We start from the raw sequence: 25,927 nt of genomic DNA, 5'->3' as shown, positions 1-25,927 counted from the left end.
AGCATACATCAAGCTACCAATAGTTGAAGCATAAGGTATCTTGGCCATTTTAGCCTTACCATAATTTGATGTAGGGCTGTTATCTACAGCAAGTTTCACATATGGAGGCAATGGTACACTAATAGCTTTTTCCCCCTCCATATTGAAGCGTTGTAGAACTTTTGTAATATACTCTTGCTGTGACATATAAAGAAGACCCTTTAATCTGTCTCTGAGTATACACATGTCAAGAATGTGATTTGCCTCACCAAGATCTTTCATATCAAAGCTATTGTGTAGACTCTACTTCAAGGAGGCCAAGGAATGAATATCCTTGCCTGCAATTAGCATGTCATCCACATACAATACCAAGAGAATAAGGCTACTATCTGCTGCCTTCTTGGTATATAAGCAGTGATCAACTTGAGAACGATGTAATCCCTGAGATTGCATGAATGTATCAAATTTGTGATACCATTCGCATGGTACCTACTTCAGCCCATATAAACTTTTGTTGAGTTTACATACCATGTGTTTTTTTTCCTTTGCAACAAAACCATCAGGCTGCAACATATAGATTTCCTAATGCAGATCACCATGTAAGAAGGTGGTTTTTACATCCATTTGTATGAGTTCCATGTCCTCAAATGCAACCAAGCCCAAGATGGTTTGTAGAGTAGTCAATTTGACTATTGGAGAAAAGATTTCATCAAAATCATTTCCATATTCTTGCTTGTACCCTTTAGCAACCAAGCGTGTCTTGTACTTGGCTAGAAGTGACTTTCATTTTGTAAACCCATTTGTAGGATAGCAGTTTTTGTTCTTTTGGCAAAAGTACCAAATCCCAAGTGCCATTCTTCATGAGAGATTCCATCTCTAATAGCATTGCTTTTTGCCATTTCTTACTTTCTTGTCTGTCCATTGCTTCCTGGAAACATGATGCTTCACCACAATCTGTTAACATGACATAATCAGCCACATAGTTTACTCCAGGAACAAATCTACTTGGTTGTTTTTGCACTTTGGTCGACCTACGGACCTAGTGGTTAATATTTATTGGCTGTTCAGCCTGTAAATCTGCATTAACAGCTTGTTGTTCTACAGATACAGCTTGCTGTATAACTGGTTCAGGTTGTTCGAGGTGCACATGTTCTTGCTAAATTTGTGGGACATTATTGGCAATATCCTGCTGATCATTTACAGCATCATTCCCTACATTTTCAGGGACATTTTCAGCAGGTATTTGCTACTGTCTAATGGGCATTCTTTGTCTCCAATTGGTACATCCTCCGGGAATACAACCCTTCTGACTTCCTCTATTCTTTTGGCTGTTTGTGCATGCAAACTTCCTGGAAGATGATATCATTGCTGCGCACTACTTTTCTTTTCTCGAGATCCCATAATCTATACCCCATTTCACCTTCATCACCATATCCTAGGAAAATACATTTACAGGACTTTCGCTCAAGTTTGCTGCGTTCTTTCTTGCGTATGTGCACAAATGCCTCGCAACCAAATACTTTCAAGAGTGTATACGAAGGTGGCTTGCCCAACCATGCTTCTTGGGGAACTCCCTCCCCCCCCAGAGACCTGTTTGCTGACCAATTAATCAAGTGTACAGCTGTCATAACAGCCTCTGCCCAAAAACCATGGGGTAAAGCAACATGTGACAACATTGTACGGACCTTGTCTTGAATGGTCTCATTCATACGCTCTACAACACCATTTTGAGGCGGATTATGAGGAGCAGTAGCTCCCTCTTAATCCCTTTGCTATCACAAAAGTCTTGAAAGGCTTTGGACACATATTCCCCACCATTGTCAGAGCAAAGGTATTTTAATGTCTTCCTAGTTTGATTTTCAGCAAGTGCCACAAATTTTTAAATTTATCCAGGGCCTCATCTTTGTGACGGATTGCATAAACCCAAACTTTGCGTGTGGCATCATCAACAAAGGTAATAAAATACTTCTTCCCCCCTAAAGATAACCCTAGCATTTGACATACATCTGAATGTACTAACTCTAAGGGTGAAGACTTTAGAGAGATTTTTTGTGTGACGTTTGAGCATGTTTATCATAGATGCAATGATCACACTATTCAAAATCAGCATACCTCAAACACGCTAAATAATCCAAACGAGAGAGCACTTTCATTCCAGATTGACTCATGTGTCCCAACCGGCTATGCCACAAAGAAACACTTGGCTGCTTAGTTATGGCAACAACATGGTCATGTACACTAGATATATGCAAAGGATACAGAGTATCACTTTTGGACCCCTTGGCAACAATGTGGGAGCCCTTATATATTTTCCACTTGCTATCCCCAAAGGTGGTGTGATAGCCTTCATCATCTAGTTGTCCTGTGTGTTGATCAAGCTATTCTTGAGCTGAGATACATGTCTCACATTATGCAAAACAAACATGGAGCCATACTGAAATTCCAGCTTCACACTACCAATACTTGCAATTTTACACGCATAGTTATCCCCCAAGTGGACAACACCACATACAGCACCATTGTAGTTAGAGAACCACTCATGATGTGGCATGACATGAAAGGACGCACCTGAATCAAGTATCCAAGTGTGAATGTCACCCTCAGAATCTACAATCAATGCATGTGTATCCAAAGAAGAAGCTAGAAGTACATTACTGTCACTATTATTATCATGAGTGACTACATTAATCTCTTATATTTTCACATTGCTCTTTTTGGCATGTTGGCTATCCTTGCTTTCAACCTTATTGGCTTCATTGTTTTTGTTTTTACCCTTCTTTTTCCAAGCAATCCCTTTTGTAGTGCCCCTTTTTGCTACAATGATGGTACTCCACATTCTTTCCACGATATTTGTTTCATTGAAGAAATTTCACTAAAATGTGAAAAAACCCCAAAATTCCATGGCAAATGTGCATCGGTTTTGCAATTTCTGAGTCAAATTGTCCACTTCTGTATTAAAGTCCCCAAATCTGAAAAAAGCCCCAGTTTTTTAGGAGCAAATGTGCACAGATTTGTATTCTATGCTTGTACGAGCGAACATCCAATAGAAAAGGAAAGGAAACCCTTTTTTTAAAAATTCAAATAAAGAAAAAGAAACGTTGACTGGCGAATGGGTCCGTGACCCGCCTAGTCACAGGTGACCTTTCGAACAAGTCACCGCCTATCCCGTCGGATTAGCCCATCTGGTCATCGCGTCCTGCCTGTCACATTCACGTTGAGCCCGATTGCGTGTGCAACTCCTACAACACCGCCCGCCGACTGCCTCTCCAGCACCTGCTGGACATTGACGACTGGTGCCTGAAGCTCTCGCTCGCCTGTCACATGGCCTGACAACCGTCTCACTGGCTTTGAGAAGCGTGCTCAGCTTGTGAGCTCTGATACCAGTTTGTAGTCAACGAGTTTGTGCGTGAGCTGAGAGTGAAGGGAGCAAAGAGTTGAGAGCAGTTGAGAGTGAGAGAGTGAGCATGACACAATGGGTATTCGGTACAATGACAATGTACCACATTTTAGGTTTTGAATATATATAAAGTACAAAATGTAAGGGTGCGTTCACACCCGAACACAATAAAAGGCATGGTGACCCTTTATTCTCAACACCATTCTCGACTCCAAAGTGTGACAGTGATGGAGACTATGACAGAGACAAAGAATATCCAACTTGCTATCCAACAAAGAAGACTACAGCTACCTAATGGAGCACCTGTGAAGCAAAGGAGTGAATGGTTTGCCAACTAGTGGACATAGCTATAAATAACCTAAAATCCTGGAAATTGGCTGACCAGCAATAAATAGGGTCATAAATGTTGTCAGACCTGCATAAAAATGCTGACATGGAATTAAATTGCTGGCAAGATCCAAGGTCTCAATCACATTAGTTTGATATACTAACACAGGTCTTGATCTCGCTTCATTGCAGGATTCTCATTATGTCCCCCTACTTGGGATGAATCTATCATCCATCCAGTAGCTTTATTGATTGGAGCGAGTAGTTATCTTTGTAATGACCACGATCAAGGTGTTTGATGCCATGATTAGTTTAGTGATTGCTTGTGGTGAGGTACAACTTAGTGGCTTCTATATGATGACACATTTTCTCTTCTAGCCGACATTTGAGGGCTCTAAAATCTAGCAGCTTCATATCCTAGCCACTTCAAGGGAGACTATGAACAATGATTAGTGATTGTTTGTGGCGAGGTACAACCTAGTGGCTTCTATATGATGACACATTTCCTCTACTAGGCGACATTTGAGGGCTCTAAGTTCCATCTGCTTCATATCCTAGCCACTTCAAGGAACTTATTGGTATTTCAACTGGTTTTCCCATAGAATCCAATTTTGTGGTAGTGGTGCAAGTCTATCATTGTTTCGTTTTTCTATCTTGGTTTTGGTGGTGCTAATTCTTTAGAGACCTTTTGTTGTTTGGTTGGACCCATAAACTACCAAGGGCTATTGCTGTTTTGCATTGGATACTTCTAATGTTTTTGCTTTTCAACCCAATGTCTTAGGTTGAGTAGCAGCATGGGTTTGTTAAGGTTCCGTTTTCTTATTTGGGTTTGGCATTGTAGGCTTCTTCAACACCTTCAATTCCTCATGCGAGATGGAAATTAACAGCCATGGGCAGTTATGCTTCGACACTAGGAGATTCTAGTGTCTTCTTTCAAAAGAGAACCATGGGCTTTTTGGCCACTAGTTTCTTTGGTTCCACCTTTTTGGTTTTCTTAGTTGGGCTTCATGGATGGTGCTGACTTATGTTTTTTGCTCTTTGGCTTGAATCAACTTTTACTGAGGAATGGACTGCAGTGTAGGAGAAGTCAGTTTACATGGTCTGGGTAATCAAATCCATAAATTACCAACATAACATCCTTGAGCACAAAGGAGGGCTTTGGGAACCTAGCACCATGCCAAGCTAACCTGCCATTGATACCTACGGTAAAAATCTCTAGGTCTCTTGAATTTTATGGATGGGGCAAAGATTTGTCGAGAGTGTTAGTGTCCCATAAACCTAATAAGGTTGCCCTTCCACTCAGCCCATCCTGTTTTTGCAGATTCTCCACCAGCTAGTGCCCAATCTACTCTATTGTCTATGCCCCTCCTTGGTGTATACCTCATTTCTTGTTGCAGTCAGCCCTTCTCCAACTTGAGGTGTCCCTTGTTGGCAGCTGTTACCATCAGTCTACTGCACTCCAGAGCTGTCAAATACCTACGTTTACTATTGCATGCTGTTGCCATGATAAGCCTGGCCATTCCCTTCGCAAGCAGTCACCAGATTCGCAGCCAAAAGGCTGTGTTTGCAGCTGTCTACCGGCCCCCAGCATCATCACACTCTCCAAGAGTTGTTGCCATTGCAGCCAGGTTTGCGTTTTCAGCTAGATCTGTGTTCTTTGGCTGCTGCCCTGCCATTCTCCACTCTGGAGTCTATGGAGGCTGCCCTGCTGTAGCTGACTCTGATCAGCCTGATCTGGACAGGTTCATCACCCTAATCTGCATTTGCAGCTGCTGATCACATACAGAGACTATTTGCTGCATTACAAGATCAGTTCAAGTAAGACACACTCTCTAGTTCATCTCTTTGCCCGTCCTCAGAGACATGGGAGTTCAAGGTTTTGTCTTCACTCTGCACAATGAGTTTACTGCATTGAGCATTGTATTATGCATTACTCATTCTTACTCCATCTTCAATGTCTCTGAGTTACTCTTTGCCTCAGTTCTATTGTTATCACTCTGCTTTGTAGTATATTTGTGTTTATCTTCTGTGTTTGAGTGTTTCTTTACAATGCCCCCCATGTCTTTCTACCATTTCCCTAACACTGCCCTTAAAGGCCTTGAACATACTTGATGATATAGCTCAACATTTTCTGAGAGGCCTTCAATTTTCTGCTCTAGATCCACTGTTGAGCCCCAAGAGTTTGTCATGCAGGCATGTGAATTATGCAATAAGGTTGGCAGAAGTCATTAAAAGATCAAGCTAGCTAGGCAAACGTCGACTTTGCCATTGCATAGATGGCTTAAAACAGAACAAACAATTATACTATTACATTCATTATTATTTGCCTTTGCTGAATTGAACAAGACAAAGCTTTTTGATTATTTCATATTTTGGGAAACGGAGATACGGTGGCAAAAAGGTCATTAGTTTGCTTAGCTCATGGAAGCTTTGTTCACAAAAAGTGTGTGGAGAGGGAGGTTTCAGCTATGGAAGAGCAACAATGTAAGCCCATCACATTATGAATATTTACCTTGTGGTCAAAAGACAGCTGAATGGCAGAACCACCACGTGAAAGTACAACACGAGCATCTCCAACATTAGCAGCAATTAGCCTTTTCTTGCCATCTGAAATTAAATAGTGAAGAAAACCAACCATCCAGGAAGGATCTAATTTGTTGAGATAGTGTGGATATGTTAAAATGAAAATTTGTGGAGTTTGACCTGATGAAGGTAACAGCACAGCCGTAGCAGCTGTAGCTCCACATCGTGAACCACCAACCCCTCTCTCTCTTAGAGCTCCAAAGAAACCCTTGGGTTGGGCCTACAGCATATGCAGATCAGATACCAACCTTTACAGTATTTGTAAATTACTGTACAATACATCATATTGTCTCCCAACTCTGGTGCCATAGCTTACCAGTGTCAAACTGTCAAACTCAAGGTATGCAGAAATGGTAGACTTAACAGGATCAGATTCTGCATTGGAACAGAAAACAGATGTCATACAAAAAGAAATTGGTCAAGAACACCCCAGAATGCCGCCATTTTGCAGAAAATATTTGTAATTGTATTATTGTCTCAAACAAAATCTAAAGTCATAAAAATTGGTGAGAAAACAAATAAGGCAAACCTGCCTGAAAGATATTTCTTATAAACAGTCCAAAAGCTGTTTTTCAACATCCTGCACAGGAGATCTATGACCGTAAGACTTGCAATTCTCACCACAATGATAAATAGGATTACGGAATACCAAAAGCACCAAAAACAGTTCATTGGAAAAGCTTAGTCAATTCTCTCTTGGAAATAGAAAAAGAAGGGAAAACTGGCATGGAAGACAGGAAAAGCCCATTCTTAAAAGCACTGAAATGTTACCAGATTCTATGCCACACAAAACTACAATGAAAACACAGTTGGAAGGAATCAATGGTTTGGGTTGATCCTAATTCATTGAGTGATAAGCAGAAAAGATAAGCATGCAGAACCAAAGTTAAAGGCACTCACTCAGCAACAGCTATTCCACCATGGCCATCAAACACCCCAAAAAATGAAGGGCCGGATCCTTTTGGATCTACAACGAAGCTATATGTGTCCTCCATTGTTGGTCTGTCTGTGCCTTGCACAGCAGCTGCTCCAATACTGCTAGGGAAAAGATAAATATAAAACCTCTTTAGGAATATCATTGATGAAAGTAAACATTGATACAACATTTTGAAACAAGCTTTCACAATTAGCACTTGAGACATTTGTATAATCACGTGCTATTATACAGTATTGAAAAATTGTTGTGATCTGCACCACAATCAATAAAATTCCCTCTATATTTATTTACTTAGAGACCAATCACATGAAGTTTATAGTCTGTGCATCATTGAAATCGCTTATTGAAAAATTAGGAACACAATGAACTTAATGTATCACTGGCTTGAGGTCAACTATTTACTCAATCTTCTAAATAAACTGCAGGATATCATTCAAGTTCTATCACACACAAAGTTGAGATACATTTTGAAGCAGAGAGAGTGCTGGGGTGTTAGGGGGTTGGGGATTGCTATGCCGACACTGGGGCGATCCCATATGGAAGGAATCCCTGACTGTTCTACTGCCATGCTGATCTTCCCTACTGCTGCATGTTGTTGTCCTGCCCCAAAATGCTGGTTATAGCAGCCCATTGCCAGCTCCAAGTTGCTGCTCCACTACTCCGTCAATCCTCCTTGCTGCCAAATAATCAGGTGCTAATGTTCAGACCTGTCCAACCTTAAAAACGAAGCCCCTGCTGCATCCACGACTGTCCAACAGCTGATGCCTGCTATCCTAGAGCCTCAGGCTGCTGATTTCTGCTGCAAATTCCCACCTGCCATATCCTCAGTTTAGTCCCTAGTGTTTTTCACTCTTCCACTAATGTGAAGCTGTCCAATATCTATATTCTAATCTGGTTTCACAAAAGCCCAATCCAACCACGGGGATGAAGATTGAGATGCAAGCAAAGGGGAATGTCACCAAAGTCGTTCCTAAAAGTTAGAGCAAATCAGCCTGTAAACCCAACACACCTGAAAGTGCTGACCAAACGGTGGAAAGAATAAAACCGAGACTAACTAAGAATGAGTGCATCCTATTCCACCTTGATTTCCTCGGAGTAAACAAAGACCCTTAAGTGGGACGAGCTAGTTCATATGGTCTTGGTTCAAACGGCGCAATTCAAGGGTACAAATTCTCAAAAATCCGAGGCTCTTACAGGTCAGGCTTCCCAAAAGAAGGACGATGAGAACAAGAAGGATGAGGAGTCCACTTGCCGCATTTGTGGTAAGACAAGTCACTAGAAGAAAGATTGCCCCGATAGGATAAGAAGGACACCAAGAAAAAGGAGAAGAAGACTAAAAAGGACTCAAGAGCAGTGGCTGCTGCTTCATTAGCAGCTTTTCTACATTTGGAGATTATTGAGCCTTCTTCCCAAGATCTATCTAATGCAACAATGATGGTCCCAAAGTCTTGAGAGTGGATTGTGGACAATGGCACTTCCTAACACATGACCCCCTCTCAAGATGGCATTGCCCATATGCGTCTGATGCATGGGCACATTCTCATTGGTGATAGTTCTTTTGTTCCAATACAAGGCAAGAGTAACATGTAGTTGATTCTAGATGGGCATGACAATGCTTACACTTTGGAGGTTCCCTATGTTCAAGGCTTAGGCTATCATCTCCTTTCAATAACCAAGATTTGTGGACTTGGCCTCACAGTTGAGTTTGACAAGGATTCCTTTTCGGTTCTTGATGGAAAGACTAGACAGGTGCTTTGCCAAGGGCACAAGAATGGTTTCTACAAGATATGGAGTTCTTCAATCCTTATCTTCTTCTCACAACCCAATCTTAGACCAAGCTATGGCACACTCAGTTCGGCCACCTCAACTATGCATCCCTTCGAAAGGTAGCTCATGATCAGCTTGTGCCTCTGGACTGCCAAATATTGGGGTGAGCCATCTGCTATGTGTATCTTGCATCTGAGGTAAACAACATAGAGATGCGATTCCCAGCAAGGCTTCAAGATGGGTTAAGGAGCCTTTGGAGCTTGTGTCTACTAATTTGTGTAGATCAATGAGGACCTCAAGGGAGGTCTTTACTTTATGTTGATTGTGGATGATTACAACAAGATGAAATGGGTATAATTTCTAGCATTGAAGTATGAAGCTTTCTCCCACTTTAAGGATCGCGGCTCATCTTTGAGGAGAACTGTCCAGGCCACAAGAGTAAGACACTAAGGTCCAACAAGGTGGGGAGTTTGTCTCCAAAGAATTATTTCGGTTCTATGTGGATTGAGGGATCCATCACGAGTATGCCACCAGTAACATTCTTTAGGAGAATGGTATATTGGAGCAAAAGAACAAGAGTGTGATCGAGATGGCTCAGACTATGACGGAGCATCGGCAAACATCTCAGTGTCTTTGGGTCAAAGCAATGGCCATTGTAGTTCATATCCTGAATCACTCACCCACATCCCTCATTGTTGGTATGACTCCTTTTGAGGCATGTTTTGGACTAAAACCGGATGTCTCCTATTTCAAGGTATTCAAGTCTTATGCATATGTTCACATCCCAAAGAAGCAAGGGGATAAGTTTTTCGAGCCAGCTTCCAAAACATAGGTGGTTGTTGGCTACAACTCTCAATCATAGGGGTACAAGATTTATGTTCCCATCTCACGGGATGTTTATACGAGCCGAGATGTACGATTCATTGAGTCTCAAGGATACCCACTCTCACCTACTTTGTTTAGGCTTTATATTGATGCGATATTAGGTTACATTGATGGACATGGAGGGGAGGGATCTAAGCTGGGAGGGGCATTGATACCTATATTTTTGTATGCAAGTGACATAGTCCTTATATTCAGTACACCAGAGGGATTGCAACGCCACCTAGATGTACTACAGGCCTTTTGTTAGGATAGGGATCTCATAGTCAACCTTGGGAAAACCAAGGTTATGGTGTTTAATACCTCCACCTAGTGGATTCGGTGATCAGTATCCCCTTCACATATGGAGAGGAGACAATGGAGGTGGTCCAATGATATCTTTACTTAGGGATTACATTTTTAGGGTCGAGATTCACTTTAAGGAGGGCAGCAGAGGGTAGATTGACATGAAGCTATGCGGCCCTAGGGTTGATGGAGAGCCAATGCACATGCATACAATTTCAGGAGCTTGGAATGAAGCTTTGGCTCTTTGACATTTTGATCACACCAGTACTTCTATATGGGGTCCACATATGAGAATCAAGCCTCTATTATATGAGGAGAGCTACACGGATCCATGGGAGAGGAGATATATGAGAGATAGGAGCAGATGGAGAGATCCCTAGTTTGATGGTTTCATAGATGATCTAAAGTAAGCCCTCTATACCACATGAGATCGTCAAAGCAGAGATGGGAGTACCACTCATAGTGGCAGAGGCCCTTTTCCGAATAGTGACTCTCCTGCATAGGCTCTGGAACTTGCCGAGACATAGATACTCCCAGCTCACACTAGAGTTGTCTAGACAGCTAGCATCACAAAGGGATATGGGTGCTCGTATGCTCAGATAGAGGCACGGTTATGGCTACATGGATTACACATGGATCACCTCCCAGCTTGGATTGCCCTCACTTGGAGCTCAGCCGAGAGGAGCTGAACTGCATCATCACGATGGACATTATTCAACTACACACAGCCAAGACAGGGATGACAAATACTGAGGATCTAGGGGCGAAGATGGCTTTCTACTGTAAGCATTTTCTGCAGATATCTCCCAATGGCTTTGTTCTCCGTCCAAGTTACCAAAGTTGCAATGCACAGCCTGTTATGCAACTCTTGTGCAACAGCAATCTGCATGTGTTTCACTTTGAGCCTAGCAATGGCTAGAATCAAGGGTTCTTTGTCAAAGTGTGTCACAAGAGAAGGAATAAGACACGACTGAATCAAGCCATGGAACTCCACATTTGGCAAAATACTATGTGGCAGCTCTGAACGAGTTCAACATGCAGATAACTGAAGGGCTTCTAAGAAAGCACACCAAAGATTCTAAAGAACATTGAAAACACTCAGAATGTGATTGCTGGTGCTAGTATTAGGGTATATAACAAGCCATTAAGGTGAATTAATAGATGTTTGGCCATATAGAACTGGCCACAACTAACTCAAAGGACCAAATCGATACTTTCTTTGGGTAAACGGACTGAAAGTTGTGTGATCCAAGGGACTTGGTTTTCAATACTGTCAAATTAACACTTGATTCATGAAATGTCACCTATATAGCTTGAATTCAGATTTTCACTCATGGAAAGTCCTACTGTTTGTGCATAGCACAGCCTGTAGTATTGAGTTTCCCATTGTTCCCATTTCTCTTACCAAATATGAATTGGTACAACATGGTAACATTGCTTTCATTTGATATGTCTCAGGACCTTTTCGAATAATCATAATGACTTTATTTTCTTCTAGCTAGTGATCAGAATGAAAGCAAGAGTAAACAGTACTTAAGACATGTTTGTTCGCTACCTTTTCTCTAGAGTAAGGATACAGTTCACAGTAAATTGCTGTCTTGCCACTACTCCCTTTGAAACTGCTCACACACAAAAAAAAGATTTCAGGTAAGTATGAGTCAAAATCAAATCACAGCCATAAGTATTACTTCACATACAAGTGACTGGTTCATATGTACTTCAACCTTCTCTGAAAAGAAAAAATATGAAATGCTCAAAATGGAGCCGGGACTACTCTTTAGGGGAAACTTCAGCCTGTTGCTAGCTGCATTTTTGCTGGAAAAAAGTTTCGGGTTGTGCACTTGGAGGGTCTTACAGTCTTGTACCATTATTAAAGCATTCAACAAATGAGCAGCCACAAATAGCTGATATAGTGACCCATTAAGAAGGGTATCATTATCTTCAAACAAACATGAATGTTAGTAAAGTTCACAAGTTGACCTCATTCCATCAGCCCTTGACCAACAATCCCATATTAACAGCTTGGAAAGCCAATTTGATTAGAAGTAAGAGCATCGACATCAACCACAATCACTACCAGTAGGAACATCCATCACCAATTGGCAGCAGTAGCCAGTGGTATCAAAATTACAATATTGTCATGAAATGATGAAGTGAGCAATGTGCAGTGGTGATGCAATGTCTTACAATGAAAATGTCAGGTAGAGAGCAAAACGTGAGCAAGAGTAGAGAGTGAGAGTCAGAGAGAGAGATGCACGATGTTCTTGGGTACAATTTTTGTGTGTGTACCTCTTTAGGCTTTAGATAGATATATATGAAAACAAATGTGCTAAGGGTGTGTTCACACCCGTGCACATATAAAAGGCACGATGGCCCTTTATCCCAACAACCTCCAACCTAAAGGCAATGTGCCTTAAGAGGAGAAAAGAATCAACAAAGTCTAGGTATGTACAAAGCTGAAATACATATACCTATCCAACTCCCATCATCTGTCGGCAATGAGCAAACCGCTGTGCTGGAAGACCTTCGTGAGAAGATCTGCAGGATTATCATCTGTATGCACTTTGATAAGCTCAATGCTCTTGCTATCAAGGACATCTCTAATGAAGTGATACTTCACCAATATGTGCTTCGTCTTTGCATGAAAGACGGGATTCCGTGCTAGCATGATAGCACTCTCACTATCCCAATGGAGAACAGGTAACTTTGTAATGCCAAACTCTCCCACTAGACGTGAAAGCCATAAAGCCTCCTTGCATGCCTCACTAGCAGCCACATACTCTGCCTCTGTAGTAGACAATGCTACACACTTTTGTAGCCTGGAGATCCAAGAGACTGCTCCTTCTCTGAAGTGGATTTTTTGCAGTCTGCATCCGTAAAGCCAATGACAGATGCCTTCTGCTTCCAAAGCATATACACAAATCCTTTGTGCCTTTGAGGTATCTCATAATACCTTTCACTACTTCCCAATGCTTTTTACCAGGGTTTGCCATGTATTTGCTAACCACTCCCACTGCAAAGGCAATGTCAGGATGACGAGTAGCAACCATAGCATACATCAAACTGCCAACAACTGAAGCATATGGTATCTTGGCCATTTCAGCCTTATCATCATCAAATGTAGGGCTGTCCTCTGCGACAAGTTTCACATATGGAGGCAATGGAACCCCAATTGTTTTTCCCCCCTCCAAATTGAAACCCTGCAAAACCTTGGAGATATACTCTTGCTGAGATAGATAGAGTAATCTTTTTTACCTATCTTTGAGTATTCGCATGCCAAGAATGTGATTTGCATCACCAAGATTCTTCATATCAAAGCTACCATGAAGACTTTGCTTTAGTGAGTCCAAGGCATGAGTATCCCTGGCAGCAATCAACATGTCATCAACATACAGAACCAAGATAATCAAGCTGCCAATCTACTATCTTCTTGGTGTACAAGCAGTGATCCACTTGACTTCTATGAAAACCTTGAGACTACATAAATGTATCAAACTTATGATACCATTCTCTTGGTGCTTGTTTCAGCCCATACAAACTCCTTTTGAGTTTACATACCATCTTCTCTTTCCCTTTTTCCACAAACCCTTCAGGCTGCTGCATATATATATATATCTTTATGCAAATCACCATGTAAGAATACAATCTTTACATCCATCTATATGAGCTCCATATCTTCAGCTGCAACCAAGTCCAAAATGGTTCTCAATGTAGTCATCTTGACTACATTGGGAGAAAATCTCATCAAAGTCAACTCCATGTTTCTCCTTGTATCCCTTCGCAACCAATCTCACTTTGTACTTTGGCGAGGAACCACAAGTGGCCTTCATCTTGTAAATCCATTTGCATGGAAGGGTTTTCTACCCTTTACGCAACTACACCAAGTCCCAAGTGCCATTTTTCTCAAGAGCTTCCATCTCTGACAACATGGCTTTATACCATTTCTTGTTGTCCTGTCTGTCCATTGCTTCCTTGAAGCAAGACGATTAACCACAGTCTGTCAACATGACATAATCAACCACATTGTTTGCATCAGGAATAAATCTATCAGGTTGTCTAGTAGCCCTAGATAATCTCCTAACCCATTGATCATTGCTTATTGGCTATTAAGCCTGCAAATTTCCATGTTCTCAGCAGCTTGCTGTCCTGGCATTTCAGCCTGCAAGTTAGCATTAACAGCTTGTTGTTCTGGCTATTCTTGCACATGTAGTGGCTCATCATCATGGGCAATAGCTGGCTGATCATTTCCAACATTATTTTCTACATTTACAAGTTCATTTACAGCATGTATTTGTTGTTGTACAGCAGGCACATTTTGCTGCCCAAGAGGTATTTCTTTCCGTACTACAACCCTACGGACCTCCTTAGTCTTTTTGGGTTGTTTATGCATGCGATCTTCCCAAAAGATAACATCATTGCTGCGTACTACTTTCATTTTCTCAGGATCCCATAATCTGTACCCCATTTCACCCTCGTCACCATATCCTAGGAAAATGCATTTACAGGACGTTGGCTCAAGTTTGCTGTGTTTTTCTTTACGAATGTGCACAAAAGTCTCGCAGCCACACACTTTTAGGTGAGCATATGAAGGTGGCTTGCCCGCCGACCACGCTTCCTAAGGGATTCCCTTCCCCCCTCCCCCCCCCCCAAAGAACTGTTTGGTGACCGATTAATCAAGTGAACAGCTATCACAACAGCCTCTGCTCAAAAGCCAGGAAGTAATGCAGCATGAGACGGCATAGTACGGATTTTATCCTATATGGTCAGATTCATATGCTCTGCAACTCCATTTTTGGGGTGGATTATGAGGGGCAGTGAGCTCCCTCTTTATCCCTTTGCTGTCACAAAATGCCTGAAAGGCCTTGGACACATATTCCCTACCATTATCAGAGCGAAAACACTTAAGTGTCTTATCAATCTGATTTTCAACCAATGCCTAGAATTTTTGAAACTTGTCAAGCACTTCGTCCTTGCTACGAATAGCATAAACCCATACCTTCTGTGTAGCATCATCGAAAAAGGTGACAAAGTATTTCTTTTCCCCTAAAGATAACCCTAGTATCTGACATACATCAGAATGCACTAACTCTAGAGGAGAAGATTTCAACGAAAGAGACTTCTTATGAGACGCCTGTGCATGTTTACCATAAACACAATGATCACAATGATCAAAATTAGCATAATGAAGACAAGGCAAGTAACCCAAATGAGAAAGCACTTTCATTCCAGTTTGACTTATGTGTCCCAACCGGCTATGCCACAAAGAAACAATTGGCTACTCGGTCACGGCAACAACATGGTCACGCACACTAGATACATGGAGAGGATACAAGGTATCACTTTTACAACCTCTGGCAATCACTCTAGATCCCTTACAAATCTTCCGTTTCCCATCACCAAAGGTGGTATGAAATCCATCGTCATCTAGCTACCCCATGCTAATCAAGCTCTTCTTGAGCTGAGGTACATGTCGAACATGCTGAAGTGTGAAGACAGAAACATGCTGAAACTGCAACTGCACACTGCCAATACCTACAATGTCACATTCATAGTTGTCTCCAAGATGGACAACACCATGTCGACCCCATGTATAGTTAGAAAACCACTCACGATGAGGAGTGACATGAAAGGAAGCACCTTAATCTAGAATCCAGGTGTGCATGTCATCATCCGTATCTGCAAGTAAAGCATGTATACTAAAGTGTGAAGAGACAAAGAGTACGTCATTCCGACTGTCACTATCATGAGTGACTATATTCACCTCTTCAATTTTGACACTACTCTTCTTAGACTGGCTCTCTTTCTTCTCTTCCTTGCTATCATCTGTCTTCTTGCCCTTTCCTTTCTCTTTCTTCCATTTGTAGCAGTCACATTTAAAGTGACCCTTCTTGCCACAGAGATGGCATTCAAGATACTTACCACCTGATTTACTGCGTCCCTTGCTATCAGATTTAAATTTCTGCTATGATTTGCCCCTAGTATGCAAAGCACTAGAAGACTTACTGGATGCATTGTTCTACCGATTTATTTCTTCCATGAGTACAGCACTCTCTACATTAGCATACAACCATCGCATTAGAATTGCTCACAGTAGTCCTGAATGTATCCCAACTCTCTGGCAGAGTGCAAAGCAAGAACATAGCCTTAAATTCTTCATCAATCATGAACTTCAAGGAAACCAGCTGGCTGAAAATGGAGTTAAACTCACTCAAGTGAGTAGACATTGATGTACCCTCTTTTATACGCAAATCCATAAGCTTTTTCCACCAGTAAACTTTGCTTGCAGCACTCTTCTAGGCATACAGTTCTTCCAGTCAAGTCCAAATAGCATAGACAGAATACAAACCTTCAATGTTAAACAACAAGGCGTTAGAAATCAATAGCTCGATGGTTGAGCGTGCAAGCTCATTTAACTCATCCCAATCTTCCCGTTCCATATTTGTGGGCTTTGCCCCTTTGGTCTTAATCAGCCTTGCCTGCTTCTTCTGCAACAGGATATTATAGCACTGTTTTTGCCAGACTACAAAGTTATGTGCTTCTTCAAGCTTCTTAATGTGCATGAGATGACTGCGTCACTGCTGCCAGCCATGATTTTCAGCCCAAATGGGACCAAAAAAGTTCAGCAAATGCAGGCCCAAACTACCACATAAGTGATCAAGGTATAAACAAGTACCAACCAACAATAAATAACAATGTAAAAGTAGAAATTTCAGATATGCAAATAAATTTTCAGAAGCACTAAACCTTGTGCTATAGCACTCCACAACTGATTACAATTGTTTCAAGGACAAATACATCACATTACATGAGAAGTCCCAAATTTTAGCTGCAATTTCTGTTGTACATGCACCCACGGGCACAAAATTTGACACGTACGGTCAAAAGCCCCAAAGTTTTTGTGCTTAAAGCATCAACCATACATCTGCACAGTCTCTGACATGCATAGAATAGGCCAATTTTGGCAAAATAGAGCAATTTCAACAAAACCCCCAAATTTTTCCAAGTGCTAGATGTCCAAATTGCATGGCATTAAACCCGCATGTACATAAAATGACCAAATGGCCTACAAATTTCGCCCAAACAGCAAAAGCCCCAAATTGCACGGGGTCTAATGTGCATCAATGTCGAGAAATTGGGTGAATTTCAGCCCAATTCTTGTATGTACATGAAAAGCCCCAAATGTTGGAGGCAAAATGTCACAAATTCCCGCAATTTCTGAGACAAATATCACTGTTGTGTCTTGCTCGCATCAAATCTGGACAAATCCCCAAATTTTTTCGGGTCTGGTGTACACAAATTTCACTGAAATTGAAGAAATTTTATTGAAATGTGAAAAAACCCCAAAATTTGACGGGCAATTGTGCACTGATTTTGCAGTTTCTGAGTCAGATTGTTGACTTCTGTATTAAAATCCCCAAATCCGGGAAAAGCCCCAATTTTTTCAAGAGCAAATGCGCATAGATTTGTATTCTGTGCTTGTACCCACGAACATCCAGTAGGGAAACGAAAGGAAACTTCCTTTTTTTTCTTTTAAATTTCAGAAAAAAAAAAGAAAAACGTTGACCGTCAGGTTCGTGATGACCCGCCTGGTCACAGCCCTCACGTGTGACTATTTCACCTACGCCGTTTTGTGTGAGCTTGCATCCCTCACGTGTGACTTGTCGGACGCCCGCTGAATCCCATCCCCTCTAATCACGCACCGTGGCCCACAACCTATTTCACCTACGCCGTTTTGTGTGAGCTTGCATCCCATGAGAGAAGACCATTCAATTTGAGGATATGGCTATGACTCTTTATCATATCTCCCCTCACCCAAGTATGATGTCTTCTATACAAGCCTCCTTACCTGTGGAGTGAGGAATACCATTACATGGGACGACTTAATGACAATGACCATAGAGTAGGATGCAAGACACAAGAAGAGTAGAATACAAGTTCTAAAGGAGTAGGTAGCACTAGCCATGCTTTTGTGTTGGCGCACCAAGGAATAGACAAAAGAAAAAGAAGGGAAAGAAACAAAACAAGGAGTAGGTCGACAAAGACACATACAAGGATGGGAAAAGGAGTCATCCTAAGTGCCCTCGCTATGGGATGTCCACTCAGCTTGAGAAGGAATGTTGAAAGAATTAGCCTCAACTCCAGCTTGGGGTGAAGGAAGGAGGCAAGGCGTCTGAGGCTACAATGGTCAAGATGATAGAATCTACCTTTATATACTTACATGAGGTGGAGGATACTACATTGGCTTCTCCTTCATCAAATAAGCCTTGGCTTGTGGATAATGATACATCGAGTCAACAACTTTCAAATGTGATTGGCTCCAAGACGTCTGTGACGTGGGAGGTTCTATCACCATGGGCAACAATTCTACAATGCTTGTTCGAGGTATGGGCATTATTTATTTTCTTTTGGATGATCAAAAGCATCATGTGGCAACCAAAATCCTGTATATACCAAATTTGGGCTTCACCTTTCCATCCACTTATGGCCTCACTCAGCTTGGCACCCAACTTATCTTCACTAAGGAGGTTAGGGTGGAGGAAGCTTCATCAAAAAATACTGTTAGAATGATTGGATGTACTCATATTAACATATACTTGGAGAATATCTAGCAAGATAATATTTAGATATTTAAGAGAACTAGATAAGATAGATGTAGAACATGTGGAGGATACTTTACTAAGAAGACTTACCATATCCACACCTTTACATATATATATATATATATATATACACTCTTAGCTATTGCAATGTAAGAGTGTAAGAAAGTGTGCATAACAAGTGTTTGGTTCATTCTCCATCTCCTTGTCTCATTATCTCTCTCTCTCTCTCTCACCATCACTTTCACTACATGGTATCAAAGCACACCAAGCTCCTAAGGGCCTAGGTTATTAGCTTCCAGCCTTTTGTCTTCTCAATTAATCCTTAGATTTATTTCTTGCATGCAATCCAAATCAATTGCATTGTGTGTAGATTAGTAGGATTTAAATCCATGTCAAGGTAAACTAACCTTATCCACATGCACCTTATCTTCATTATCTTGATTTCATTTTATTCTATCCACCAACTTCATGTCTATTCTTATCATCTTCACCTACTCTTATCTTCTTCATTGTCACCTCTCCTTAAGAGAGAGATATATATTTAACCTCTTTATCATTATTGTTATCCTTATCTCATCCTAACTTCTCTCTCTACCTACCTACCCCTTTGGTCCTTTGCCATATTAAAGTCTAAACCCCTTTTCTCTCACCTTCATTTGTGGCCCACCCATCCATTACCCAAAAAAGTGATCTCCCACACACAATCCATTTAATTCTCACCCAACCTTATCCTCAAAGAATCTTTTTTCTAGCCACACATATTTTCTATCATTTCTTAAACCAACCTCACTCTCTTCGCCTTGAGACATTGAGCTATCCATGTCACATATACTTCACTCATTTTTAATCTAGCTCAAATCTTTACATTACCTCCCATTTTCCTCCACTTTATTGATCCTTATCCACAAACCTTATCTCTAATCTTATCCTCACTTACATAAACTACCTTATTACTTTGTGCCAACATGCATATGCTTCGCATAGTTTCCTAGCTCCTTGCCCTTGCCACATATTTACTCTCACCTCTTTTGTTAAACTCTAAATGTTATCCCTTATCTAAAGTCTTTGTCACAAGATATTTCTATCACATCATACAACACATATGTTCTATCCTTGTATCCTCAGTAAGTCCATTGCTCACTCTCTCTTGTCAACTAGTGGGATACATAGAAAATTCTTTGATGGACAATCCCAATCCTCTATCAGAGCTGAAGGCCCCTCATATCCATTCCTCTCATGACCCTTTCCATTTGAGTTCTCGTACTCTTAGCTCATCCATCAAAGCATGTTCTAGCTCTCTTATTCACTATCAATTCTACAATGTTTGTCACCCCTATCAGTCTCTTCTCTTGCATCCTAAAATAGAGGACTCTATCTCAATTGGAATAGGGGACGCCCTTCGCACCCTATATCTCGAGGCCCAAGAAGACATTATCTGTGGCCTCTCTATTGGACTACATCCTTTCACACATTTGGATGGTACTATAGTGGCAAGAAGATGGCAAAACCTCATCACTCTCTCAGTTGACAACTTAGATACTCCTACCATTCCTCATGAACTCTTATTGGATATTTCTACCAACCCTCAAGGTCATTCCCTCATCAGGTACATCGCTTCCATTTCTCTTACATCTCTAAGTTTTGTCCTATTTCCTTACATTTGTCAGTCAACATCTAGTCTTTATCTAAACTCCACTTCAATCTCAAGGCCACATCATGGTCCTTATCTTACACTATCTCTATGGGCTCAATATCCTCATCTTCTTATGGTCACATGCACACACCACTTCAATTGTATGCTACAATCGCTTGACCAAATGCAATTACACACACTCTTTGCTTCCTCCTACATATTCAGGATACTCACAATGCTTCCAAATTCACATCAAATCCAATCTCTTTGAGCTTTTCAATGTGCAATCCTAAATACCTACACATAACCTTATCCTACCATCACATTCCATCCACACTGTTTATTTATCTCCCAATCCATTGAATCATCATTCTATCTATTCTAACCTATCCAACCATCCACATAGTTGCCTTCCTCCTACAATCATATTGCTTTGATTATATACTCAAATCTCAATTATAAGTCTACCTTACATGGCAACAACCTTATCAACAATCACAAGTACTCTCTCTTCCAATTTTCTCTCTGTATCATTATGAAATGGTCTACCTCCTACCTTACCCAAATCATCATCCACAAATTGTATCTTTCTCAAATCAGCAAACTATCTTAGCCTATCAAAGGAGGGGAAAGGAATGGATAAAGTACAAAGAAATACATGAGCACATTGGTATAAACTACTTTCCATGGATAAAAAAACACACTGACACTCAATATGCTATTGCTAAAGATATTATGCCTAACTCTTGGAGTCCTCTCAAAGATAATATGCTTGAAATACCTCATCAATCACTAGCTATTCATTAGCAACCTTCCCAAAGATCATGTCACAAATACCTTATCAAACTCTATCTTACCATGGTATCTAATGACATTGAGATCATGTCACAAATACCTTATCAAGCTCTATCTTACTATGGTATCTAATGACATTGGGATCATATTTCCATCTACAAACATGTTCTCACAGTTATTTCACTCCACAACTATCAAGCTTCAATTGAAATACATCATCTATCTATATGATGAGCCCATCTCATATCAAGTCTATCATGAAGCAAACAATGGTGATTAGCTCTTCATCAAGGTATCCATCAACCAAAGCCAAAAGATCTTCATCATCAACTCACATCCCTTAAATCGTTGCAAGCAAAGATTGATGTATATCTTTTACAACAACAAGGACAAGGTTTCATGCTATACTCATCATTGTAATCTTACTACTCTTGTAGCCAAGATGATTTGTAGAAAGTATTTGTATTGTAAAAGAAAATCCTATTTTCTTTTGAGAAGGGAGGAAGAATGTTAGAAGATATTAATAACCTTTTCTAGAGAGGGGGAATGTTAGAATGATTGGATGTACTTATATAAACATGTACTTGGAGAATATCTAGCAAGATAATATCTAGATATTTAGGAGAACTAGATAAGATAGATCGAGAACATGTGGAGGATACTTTACTGAGAAGACCTACTATATCCACACCTTTATTGTATATATATGTACTCTTAGTTATTGCAATGTAAGAGTGTAAGCAAGTGTGCATTACAAGCGTGTGGTTCATTCTCTATCTCATTGTCCATTATCTCTCTCTCTTTCTCTCACCATCACTTTCACTACAAATACTCTTTGGACTAATCAGTAAGAGAGTGAACTATAAAAGCTCAACGCCTTGGCAGCCTATTCTTACGACATACCTATTGTGATCATCTCAGCTTCAAATGTTTACGACATGCCAAATCAAACTTTTCTACTTGACATTCATTGCTTTGCCCAATTGTCTTAGGAGAAAGAACAATAGGGCACCTATGCCCAAGTAGACTTCACATTGATTTACGATACCCTTGGAGCTTGCCCATATAGATTTATGTGGCTCCATGCTCGCTCCTTCATTGGGCAAGGCCATCTACTTGATGCTGATTGTGAATGAGTTTTCAAGATTTGTTTGGGCTTTCTTCTTGAGCTCAAATTAGAGCCTTTCTTTACTATCTATGAATGGAAACATTGGTGGAGAATCAGTCCACCCTCACATTTCGAGGTGTTTGTGTCGATCTTGAAGGCGATTTTTGCTCCATATAGTTTGATGCATTTTGTAAGCACCATAGCATTCATATATAGTTTGCCAATACATGCACCCCATCAAAGAATAGTGTGGTGGAGTGACAAAATAAAACTACGCTAGAGACAACACGGTCCATGCTTGAGGTCAATGGGCTTCCATGTACTCTTTTGGCCGAGGCTTTTACAACTATAATAAACATCGATAACTAGTCCCTTATAGTTGCGGTGCTTGGGAAGACACCTTATGGCACCTAATTTGAGTAGTATTCAGCTGTATATACTTCCACAGCCCATTGTACATACTGTCTTTTGTATTCAGCATTCATTCTCAGCAGTCTTCAGTGTTCTACTCTCTCTCTCTCTCTCTCTCCCCCCGTGCTCACTCTTCTTTCCATCTGGTCACATGCTTCTACATCACTGCACTCTAACATTAGTTGCATATTTTCATCTATTATGGCCTTCACACCACGGGCTAGGAAACATCTACCAAGGAAACAATAACTAACTAAAAAAGACTAAAAGCACTAGGGATCTAATACAATGTGGAACTAATATAAGGATTAGTATCATCCCAGTATATCTCTCATGGGTCTATCCAAAATGGATAAGTTGAAGTGTAGAGCTAGGGGTACTCAATAGCATGCCAATATCGTCTCTATCCTCTATAAGTGCCAAGAGCAAACACATGTACTAGTGGGCCGTGGGCATTGCACACATCTCTCAGTGGCTCTGTATAAGGTGACTCCAACTACAAGTCAATTTGGAGTGTGTGCTCTGCAATGTATTTGCAGTTTTGAAGAAGGCAATAAGGGTGTGCTACCACATATCCCCAAGGTGCCTCCCTTGGGACAATAAGAGGTGGTCTCATTTGACCTAAATACCATTAGCCTTCATTAAACAGCCCAAAACTCAAATTAATTAATGAATTTTAACCATTCTTTTAAATTGGGAGTAGTTTGAGAGAGTTTTAGTGTCCCACATGTAAATCCTAATTTGGGAGGCCCCAAACTTTCTATATTCATACAGAGACCTGATGTATGTCCAAAGAAATCTGAAACATCCAAAGCTTTGTAAAAATTAGTAGCATCTGCTTTCAGAACCATGAAGATATCATTAGTGAGTGCCTGACCAATAAACTGTTGATGTGAAGGAAGAGGTAAACCACCCAATTGTCTCATATTAGCAACATGCGACAACATAGAATGGGATGCGTGGCAAGTGCAAAAAGAAGAGGGCTCACTAGGCAGCCCTAGCAAACCGACCGTCCAAGGGACAAGGACTTAGTGACACCACCATTCATCATAACACAGAATGTAGTCCCCACAATGATGGTACAAATCAACCTAGCCATACGAGGCCCAAAATCCATAGCTTGCATAAGATCCACGAGACCATTCTAGAAAATCAAAGGCCTTTTTCAAGTCCAATTACACCAAGACCACCTCTTGTTGTGTATTTTGTGCATAATCAATGGCCATTTGGGCATTGAGAATGTTATTCAGAATGTTCCTACCCTTAATGAAGCCATACTCATGAGGATGCACTAGGCCAAGTAACTGCTCGTGAAGACAATTTGCCAATACCTTTGCAAAGATATGCTATAGAAGGTCAAGCTACCACTAGAGAAGTCCTTTAAGCTTCACAGCATGACGTCAAATGCCTGAGGTGGTATCAAAAATGAATGCATTGCGCCACAAGCTCTTGCAAGTCAAAAAATTGAATTGTTTCTACAAGCAGCAGATCCTAAGCTTCAAGAGAAGCTTGATAATTTGCTAGAGAATCAGACTACAAAGACAAGTCTTTAAACACAATGGAGACATGTCAAGGAAGTTGTTACTGCACTTGTGAAAAAGCATAGAAGAAGAAAAATATTGCATGTCTCTAGCTTGCCCACTGTTATGGGCAAAATAGTTTATGTATCCAATAAGCCACCCACTTCTGTGGCTAACCCTATGACTGTACCTGCTATTGTTCCCACTATTAGGAAAGATATATTAGATGAATTGGTCAAAGGCATGCACGATCTTTAGTTGAAGGTCGCAAAATTGGATAAAAAAGGACAAGAGAAAAGGGGACGGATAGCAGTCCCTAAGCCAAGAAAAAGATGTATGTGATGTGATAGTTTGCAGCATGAGAGAAAGGATTGTACTGCCTATCACGAGGCCTTGGCACGACAGCTCATCTTTTGGAAAGATGGCAAGATCCATGCACAAGAAACCGGATTGCCTCTTGCTTTGAATTTTGAAAATTGAGGTATGCAGAAGTTGTTGGAAGACTTGGCTGTCCGAAATGCTTATGCGACTGTACATACTTCTACTTTTGGTCTACAGGATCGATTGCATGGCTAAGTGATGGTTGGTCCAAAGGCTGCAATATGAACATATGCTTTGCATGCAACTGAAAAGCAAAAAGTTACTAATAGTGAAATGTGTCATGTAGGGCAAGACATTCGTGACATAACTGGTTGGGAATCACCAGTAGATGCATATTTAGTGTCTACATATTTAGCAAAGGTACAAAACACGAATGTACTTGTGGAAGAGAAACGAAAGAGAGATGAAGATAATGCAGGGACATCTAAAAGAGTAACAAGAAAAAGTGTGGATCAACCTAAAGCTATAAATTAGCTACCTCCCGAGCATGTTATGGAAGAGGTCAGTCAGGAGCCAAAACAGGATAGTAAACAAGAGGGAAAAAAGAAAGGCAAGCAACCACGATATAAGTTGCAGTCTGACATTGAGACAGTCTCACAGATCTTAAGAAGGTTCTTGAAGAACGGATCTTAAATAGTCACGTGGAATTCACCTTCAAAGAGGTGCTTAGCATTACTAAGCAAGAATTTTATGATAAGATCATTAACATAATTAAGAGGAAGTGTATGTTTCTTGGTGATAACACTAGTGCATTGCTACAATTTGAAGAGGAAACTCGTTTGTTGGGTATTCGGGTTGAATATGAGCATGAAGTAAGTATTGGATTATCTATGCAGGATGCTACTTAATCAATGGACAACATGTGAAAAAGAGAAGAAAGTGCCTGAAAATGCATTGTCTTGTAGCAATATACATGGTGGAGTAAGGCAGATGTAGCAATATGGGGAAGAGACTCTAGGATTTATTCCTCGAAGTCATTACACAAGAAATCACTGAGTCCAGGCAACCACTAAAACGGTAGTAAAAATAGGGGAGCGTGAAACTCCTTGTGTTGCTTTACTTGACCATGGATCTGAGATTAATGTCACTGAGCATGGATTGTATTAAAATGGTGCATGGCCTGTGGGCACTGGTCATGGTTAGCGTATGAGGGCTGTAAATAATTCTTTGGGAGAGCTCTATGCTACATGTCCTAATGTAAAAGTGACGATTGGTGATGTACAAGAAGAGCAACACTCTTAGTGCAAGATAATTTCTCATATGCTGTGATTTTGGAACAGCCCTATATTATAGGAGTACGTATGGAAACAAAGATGCTTGAT

General features: G+C 40.7%; 1 protein-coding gene across 2 annotated transcripts in view; it reads right to left on the bottom strand.

The window, feature by feature from the left end:
• The window catches only part of LOC148024328 (putative protein phosphatase 2C 45), a 100,518-nt gene that overhangs the window by 29,936 nt on the left and 44,655 nt on the right, over positions 1 to 25,927 (bottom strand). Inside the window, exons 3-8 of one of the 2 annotated variants that reach the window (XM_087693946.1) lie at positions 11,713 to 11,776; positions 7,187 to 7,324; positions 6,820 to 6,866; positions 6,603 to 6,661; positions 6,407 to 6,506; positions 6,216 to 6,310 (exon numbers count right to left, since the gene is read on the bottom strand). In XM_087693946.1, the coding sequence (XP_087550072.1) occupies positions 6,216 to 6,310; positions 6,407 to 6,506; positions 6,603 to 6,661; positions 6,820 to 6,866; positions 7,187 to 7,324; positions 11,713 to 11,776 (503 nt within the window). The remainder of the gene's footprint in view (positions 1 to 6,215; positions 6,311 to 6,406; positions 6,507 to 6,602; positions 6,662 to 6,819; positions 6,867 to 7,186; positions 7,325 to 11,712; positions 11,777 to 25,927) is intronic. The other variant, XM_087693947.1, reaches the window with a different exon arrangement.

The sequence above is a fragment of the Lygodium microphyllum genome, chromosome 15 (assembly GCF_053477565.2).
Source record: "Lygodium microphyllum isolate KBCC chromosome 15, Lygodium_microphyllum_v1.1.10, whole genome shotgun sequence".
NCBI classification, from domain to species: domain Eukaryota; kingdom Viridiplantae; phylum Streptophyta; class Polypodiopsida; order Schizaeales; family Lygodiaceae; genus Lygodium; species Lygodium microphyllum.
The sequence above is the reverse complement of the archived record's forward strand: the minus strand, read 5'-3'. Positions and strand labels throughout refer to the sequence as shown.